General features: G+C 39.0%; 1 protein-coding gene across 3 annotated transcripts in view; it reads left to right on the top strand.

Moving 5' to 3' along the window:
* LOC127630918 (splicing factor 3A subunit 1-like) overlaps positions 1-4,191 on the top strand; it is a 13,374-nt gene extending 9,183 nt beyond the window's left edge. For all 3 annotated transcript variants that reach the window (XM_052108794.1, XM_052108793.1, XM_052108795.1), the window contains 6 exons: positions 291-536; positions 734-941; positions 1,094-1,254; positions 1,349-1,450; positions 1,573-1,644; positions 3,715-4,191. In XM_052108794.1, coding sequence (XP_051964754.1) covers positions 291-536; positions 734-941; positions 1,094-1,254; positions 1,349-1,450; positions 1,573-1,644; positions 3,715-3,816 — 891 coding nt within the window. In that variant the 3' untranslated portion in view covers positions 3,817-4,191. The remainder of the gene's footprint in view (positions 1-290; positions 537-733; positions 942-1,093; positions 1,255-1,348; positions 1,451-1,572; positions 1,645-3,714) is intronic.
* The last annotated feature ends 4,047 nt before the right edge of the window (positions 4,192-8,238 follow it).

Below are 8,238 nucleotides of genomic sequence, written 5' to 3'. Positions count from 1 at the left end.
GACATGGGTGTGGGCTCTTTTGGCTTGGTCCACTAAACAACCACCCAGGATTCCCTAACAATGCCCTAGCAGCAACACAGAAGACTCTAGAGGACGCATAGCTAAGCGCTAAAAATTGGTTAAAACACATTGTGGCAGTGAGTTTTCACAGACTAGCACCAATCACACACAATATAATTTGAAAGGTGTGATGTTTCAGAAGTAATTTGGTTTAAGGGCTGTGTGTAGTTAATAAAATGTTCTAACATACAGTGTATACCTCTACATCTAATTTCTCTCTTCATCTTCAGGTGACATGGGATGGTCACTCAGGAAGTATGGCTCGTACCCAACAGGCAGCTCAAGCTAACATCACCCTGCAGGAGCAGATTGAGGCCATCCACAAAGCTAAAGGTCTGGTGCAGGAGGACGATACCAAGGAGAAGATCGGACCCAGCAAACCCAACGAGATGCCTCAGCCGCCCATGCCCTCATCAGCCCCCAGCCTACCCAAACCCAGCCCACCAATCAACACCATGCCCAGACCCACACATACTGTGAGTCTCTATCTGATTCTGCATTCATGAATTTTAAAGATAGGTTTGCTATATACTATCATTTATAATATATTACCCGATTGTGTAAAGTGTGAATATCTGTAAAAAAAAATATCAGCCAAACCGATTATCAGTCTATTTATAGTGTTAACTAAAGAGTCTACCATTCTTGTCATGGTTTCTTGTTTGTATTCCAGATGGCGCCCCCAGTGCGTACCACCCTACTTCCCGCAGTGCCCGTCATACCCCGTCCTCCAGTGTCCCCTATGGTTCGTCTGGCCCACGGGCAGGTCCTGACCCCCATGCCACCCATGCTGCATGCCCCCCGCATAAATGTGGTGCCCATGCCACCCTCTGGACCCCACATACTGGCACCCAGACCTCCACCTATGGTGGTACCTACTGGTGATTGTCTGAAATAACAGGACTGTTATGTTGTGTTACAGCTTTTTGTGTTGTGTTACAATTAAATCAAACTATACAGAGTAAAGCTAAACGTATCAGTATTGAACAAACAGAATGAATGGTACTTAGTAATCATTTTTTACACTTTGAAGCTTTTATACCAGCGCCCCCTGCTCCTCAACCTCCCAGCACTGCTCCTGTCCCCATTCCTCCTGCCCACCCTCCACCGCCTCACGAGGACGAGCCTTCCAGCAAGAAGATGAAGACCGAGGACAACCTGATTCCCGAGGATGAGTTCTTACGCAGGAACAAGGTATTTTACGCCACTTGATATTACAGCAGGGTCAACCTTTATACTTACAGTCTTAAAACCATTTATTAATACTATTTATCTGGCCTTCTTCTAGGGACCTGTTGCAGTTAAGGTGCAGGTGCCCAACATGCAGGATAAGACAGAATGGAAGTTAAGTGGCCAAGTGCTGAACTTCAACCTGCCTCTCACAGACCAGGTAAAACTGTGCTTATGCATACATTATCTGTATATGTAGTAAATAAAATGCATTTATTATAAATAAAAATGCATCTGTTTGGAGCTAGTTCCATCTTAATCAAATGGCATTATTTCTCTCAGGTGTCTGTAATCAAGGTTAAAATCCACGAAGCCACTGGTATGCCAGCTGGAAAACAGAAGCTACAGTATGAGGTAAAATATCTTCAGGGTAAACCTGGAATTTTGCAATGCAGTTTTCCAGTCATGGAAAAATGCCTGAATGTCCTGGAAAATAATTATTTGTCCTGCAAAATATTTGTGTATAATAAAACGGTTTGACTGTGTTGCTAGCATGGTTTTCAAACAAGGACAATGCATCTATGTGAAGTTCTGCAGTTAATCCAGTATGAACTTCAAAGACATAAGTCATTAATCTTACAGTTCAAACTAATTCTTTGTTTAAACACTGTCACTTAGCACTTACTTAATTTACACATTTTAAACCATAACTTGCACTATACATAAGTAATATTTTCATTATAATCGGAACTCTAATTAGGAGTCACATATGTATCGTTTTTTTCACTGCCGGCTGCTGCGCATTGTGAAACAGTGTCAACGATTAAGGGCGCTTACATGATTGATTACAGCAGCGTCCAATCGTGTGCTTTGCAAGTGCGGTCCAAACGAGGCAGATTGCTTCATTGGTTAGAGCAATAGCTAATCACGTGCTTGGCATGTGCACCGTGAGAAGTGGCACTTGCGAAAATACTCATTCATAAACAAACTGAACGACCTGGTACGTGTACCGATGGACTGACTGAATCAATGAGAGGGGCTTGTTGTTCGTTTACTTCAGCATCGGCATGTGAGTCTACCTTGTTCATGAGAGAAAAGGGCGGAAGAGCTGTTAATGCATAAAAGTGAGATATGTTTATACACATTGAGGGGCTTTCACATGAACCACGTCAGTGCTGCCGAATACAGAAGGAGAAGGTAGGGATGTTATTATTAGACAATTATTGTTGTCTTTTTGGGTGAAAAGTCATGCTCGGCAGTTCACAAACTGAATGGAAATTGTAGATCTGCTTTGTTCTTATAATGCTTAAATACTGTGAAGTCTTTTGGTAAATTTCGGTCATGAACATCTCAGAATGGTTCAATGACTCACTCATTGCACATATTACACTCATTTGTTGCCACCTAGTGGCATCTCCAGAAGTGGTCACTAAACTAGTCAATTAATGAAACTGAACAAATTTGTGCCACAACAAATTCACCTTCATTTTTGCAGCTAATTCTGCACAATTGTGCAGATAATTTGCTATACTCGAATCATTAAAGTAGATTAAGTTGGTGCTTTTAGCTTATTCTTTTAACAAGAAATAACTCCAGAAAACATGTCCGTGGATCAGTGATTGTCTCACCTTTTTCGCCCCTCATGAGTTTTTATCCCTGTGAGTTATAAACTTTAGGCAACGATGACAGTTGGACCACTGTTGTCTTTTATATATATTTTTTTTATGAATTCACATTGGTTTGGAAGTGTAGCGATTTGGCCTTAATACCTGGGGATGTTATTTTTCAATAGTTCAACGATCAGTCATCGGTTACTACTTGTTGTTTGTGGAAAACACAATCTAGTTATAAAAATGGCAATAGCAATACAATGCAGAATGTCATGGAATATGACATTTGGACAAAAAATGTATGTTTGAATGTACAATTAATCAAATTAAAATTCTGATATTTCCTTGTGTGTTAAACTAAAAATCTCTGATTTAAATAAATCTGTAAGTGATGCGTGCTTCAAAATGAATGTGTAGAGCCATTCATACACTGAAAACACTTCATGATCATCACGTGCACACTTGTGTGTGTGTGAGATGACAGAGACAGAGAGCTCTCTGAAGTGTACAGCACATACATGACTATTGTATGTATGTAAATAAATAAAACATATATGTTGAGTTAATAATCAAACTGGGCCTCGGAGCAAACTGCTTATCTGGAGGTGAGAACAAACAGAAACTCAAACAAAATTAAAGCTTGATTTAAGGTGGATACCTGTGTTTTTGCTTATATATTACACTTGTTGGCCGCATAAAATGTCTTGGAAAAATCTATGAAATTGTCCACTGAAAAGAGTGGTAACTCTGTATTTGAAATGTTCATGTATCAGGGTGTTTTAACCGAATGCTTCATAAATACTTAAAGATGGTAAATCTATATAAAAATACTTGGTTTAAAAACTTATTTTGTTTTTTTATTTGATACCTTCAGGGTATTTTCATCAAGGATTCAAACTCCCTGGCCTATTACAACATGAACAATGGATCCGTCATCCATCTTGCCCTGAAGGAGAGAGGAGGAAGAAAGAAGTAGTTCACTCTCAGTGTTTTCTTCATTGTTCAGATCATTACAATGTTTATAATCCTGCTTCATTTGTACAATTCACAGAACTTCTGCTGTGCTCTGTAGCAAGACTGTATTACAAATGAATTGATTTCTTGTATTACCCTGTCAAGATATTTAAACAAGCAATGTGTGAGTGATTTAGTGTTACAAAACATGTAATATTAGTGGTAGCATCCCAGCAAGCTATCAAAACTGCGCCTCAACTGTTTTTAGTTGCCATTTTCACTGAAAGTAATTGTGTTAAATACAATTAGCAAATTTGAAATTCAACTTTGAAACAACGCATTTTGTGATGTATAATAAAAATGTATCTCTTTGGAAAATAATACATTTTAGGTAGAAATACTGTCACTACTGTCTTCTTTTACATCCCAATATTTTCTATTGCCAATGTAAAGCTAGTTAGTTGTTGTTGTTTTTTAACACTTGTGCGTCAATCTAAAAAGTTACTCAGAGGTCCCTAGATGACAAAAATTCAATTTTCAACTTTCAATTAGTTGGTATTTATTTATTTTTTAACCAACATCAGTCCTGATCATATGTACCAAATATTCATTCATTTTCAGGATTTTAACACTTTAAATGCCAGTTTGTATATATAATGCCACTGTTGTTTTTTACACACACAACACACTCTGACATCCAGACTAACACGCCCACACAATTTTAGCTGCATCATTTATTCAATTGATTGCTGTGCTTTATAATAAAGGAAACAGAAAATAGGAAAAAAGCATGTATTTGCTCAATAGGCTAAACGTGAGAAAAATGGCGCCACCTGGTGGAAAGTATTGAAAATGTAAATTTAGAAGCCAGGGCTCCGCCTCCAGCATGAAACCATAAAATCAGTAGAATTAATGATTTTATGCTTTAATGGTACTAGGATCAAATATTTCAATGGGGACATTTCTGTCCTGAAGGTTCTGAGAGTAACTTTTGTGTACACAGTGTATAAGGTCTATTATAGGATCTGAGGTTGAAATATCAAAATAATACCTTTGGAAAAATGTATGTCATTGGCATTTACACAGCCAACATGATGGGGGAAAAAATTGCTTTGATTGGTGTATTGCTATGATAGTATTGCTTTCTCCAGTAACAGTGAATGTGTATTGTAGGTTCAGTTGTGCCCATAAAGAAGCTGTGTGATCTGCAGATGGATGAACACTATTATAGTGGGCACCATATTCAAACACATGGAGCTGCAGCCCTCCATCCTGAAGGAGATCAGTGAGGGGGTAATGCAGTAAAAGCACAAGTGAGTGATTGTCAAGAAAATGTCCTATTAAATGGTCAGTTTTAACCTCAAATCAATACGGAAAATAAAATAAATATACACTGATGAACCAAAACATAACTCACAGTTGAAGAAAACAATGTTGATCATCTACTAACAAGCGCACATGTCCAGGTCTGGGTGGATTAGATGGTAAGCGATCAATCAGTTATTGTAGTAAACGTGTTGAATGCAGTAGAAATGGGCTGGAGGAAAGACCTGTGCGTCTTTGACAAGAGCCAAATTGTTACGGCCAGATGACTGGGTTAGAGCATCTCTGAAATGGCAGGGCTTGTGGGATGCGGTCAGCAGAGGTAAGAACCTGCTGACAATATTTCCAGGAACAAACCGGTGACGGGGTGTTGGACACCCAAGACTCATCGATGTGCAAGGGCAGCAAAGGCTATTCTGTCTTGTCCAAATTGACAGAAGGTCTACTGTGGCATAAATTTGATTTATTTTTTTTAAATGGAGATCGTGTAGGTTTTGGTGACACACAGAGAATCAACAGCATTTTAGGCAGGTGGTTTTGGCTCATCAGTGTGAATAGTATACACACTGATCAGTCACAACATTAAAACCACTGAAGGGTGAAGTGAATAACATTGATTATCTTGTTACAATGGTACCTGTCAAGGGGTGGGATATATTAGGCCACAAGTGATTTGTCACTTCTTGAATTTCATGTGTTGAAAGCAGGAAAAATGGGCAAGCGTAAGGATCTGAGCGACTTTGACAAGGGCCAAATTGTGATGGTTAGATGAGTGGGTCAGAGCATCTCCAAAATGGTAGATCTTATGGGGTGTTCCCAGTATGCAGTGGTTAGTACCTACCAAAAGTGGTCCAAGGAATGAGTCACACTTTCTTTTAGATCATATGGACAGACAGGTGCGTGTGCATTGTTTACCTTGGGAAGAGATGGCAGCAGGATGCACCATGGGAAGAAGGCAGGCCGGAAGAGGCATTGTGATGCTCTGGGCAATGTTCTGCTGGGAAACCTTGGGTCCTGGCATTCATGTGGATCTTACTTTAATATGTACCACTTACCTAAAGATTGTTGCAGACCATGTACACCCCTTCATGGCAACAGTATTCACTGATGGCAGTGGCGTCTTTCAGTGCCCTGCCACACTGCAAAATTTGTTCAGGAATGGTTTGAGGAACAGGACAAGACATTAAAATGACAAATTGTCATGACATGACAAATTCCCCAGATCTCAATCCGATTGAGCATCTACAGGATGTGCTGGACCAACAACTTACAGGACTTATAGGATCTGCTGCTAACGTCTTGGTGCCAGATACCACAGGACACCTTCAGAGGTCTTGTGGAGTCCATGCTTCAACAGGCCGGAGTGTTTTGGTGGCACGAGGTGGACCTACAAGATATTAGGCACATGATTTTTATGTTGTGGCATATCGGTGTGTGCATATATATATATATATATATTATACACTCGAAGTTTGGAGTGATGTACAGATTTAGCTGTTTTGGAAGGAAATTGGTACTTTAATTCACCAAAGTGGCATTCAACTGTTCACAAATTATAGCCAAGACATTACTGATGTAAAAAACAGCACCATCACTATTTAAAAAAAGTTATTTTTGATCAAATCTAGACAGGCCCCATTTCCAGCAGCCATCATTCCAACACCTAATCCTTGAGTAATCATGCTAAATTGATTATTTGATACTAGAAAATCACTTGCCATTATATCAAACACAGTTGAAAGCTATATGATTTGTTAAATTAAGCTTAACTTTGTCTTTGTGTTTGTTTTTGAGTTGCCACAGTATGTAATAGACTGGCCTGTCTTAAGGTCAATATTAGGTCAAAAATGGCAAAAAAGAAACAACTTTCTATAGAAACTCATCAGTCAATCATAGTTTTGAGGAGTTTTGAGTCTATACAATGCTTGAAATTGCCATTTTCATACAAAGGTGTACAGTACAGTCTTCATTCAGGCTGCTGGATGAGATTTTAGTGCGGCTTGTGGTCAGTGAGTGTTTATATTAGCACAGTAATAGTTACAACTTTCAGAGATGAAAACCATTCAATTGTTGTAAAAGGGATAACATCTCTTTCTAGAGTGTAGCAAGCTTACATTATAATTCTTACATGTGGGCATCCTTACCTCAGACTAATGTTGATCATACTTCTAAAGAAGTAGTGAAGGTTTTCAACGCTAAACCTGATTTCATCTTATTTCCAACTTTTTCTAATATTTAGAGGCATGTTCCCTCTGGCTGTGCCCTAACCCATCCTAGAGCTGGTCAGTAACCCCTACCAAGCCATTGTGGATGGCGTGCAATGAGTGAAACCACCATTCTTAATATTCTGGTTGTCTGTGATATGGAGGTATTGAACTGTAGTTGACAGTGCTGATTTGTGGTGTCAGGTTCTTGGGCACAGCAGGGCAGAATGTCAGTGATATTGTGAAGTACAGCAATGTGGACGATCACCTGGACCTAGAGACCACACTGAGGTTTCGTCACCTGGACTCCACCACTCCAGACCCACTGGGTCTGGACCAACTCCTTAATCTGTTTATCTCTGATTTGATTGTTTAGCTAGTTTTAGGTCTGGTCCTTTGTTATTAAATAAAGAATTCACACAAAAATTAAATTTCTTTAATAATTTACTCACGATTATGTCGTTCCAAACCCATAACTTTCTTCTGCAGAACACAAAGGGAGACATTTAAGAGAATGTTGCATTTGCTGATTTCAATACAATAGCAGTTGATAGTGACTTGTTTAATGGTTAAAGTACCCAAAGTGTCATAAAAGTGGTCCATGCTACTTTTTTTTTTTTTAAAGATACACTCAGTCAATTTTTGGTGTCATCTTGGACTTCCACTGACACCTAGAGGCCTGGATGCAGCATCTTTCAAACACAATAGTTTTCAGTTACCGATAAATCTGTACATATTCACAATCAGTCATGATTAATTTAATCCATGAGTGAAAATGTCTTATAGCAGGGCAGTAACTGAGATTACACGAGCTGTATTTGGCTGGTCATGTGATTATAACATGGCAGCCCCTATGAGGGGACCCGCTCCATGTAGAATAAAACCACTTTTATAAATGTTACTGATATAATTGGAGT

Source organism: Xyrauchen texanus, chromosome 37 (assembly GCF_025860055.1).
Source record: "Xyrauchen texanus isolate HMW12.3.18 chromosome 37, RBS_HiC_50CHRs, whole genome shotgun sequence".
Lineage (NCBI taxonomy): Eukaryota > Metazoa > Chordata > Actinopteri > Cypriniformes > Catostomidae > Xyrauchen > Xyrauchen texanus.
The sequence above is the reverse complement of the archived record's forward strand: the minus strand, read 5'-3'. Positions and strand labels throughout refer to the sequence as shown.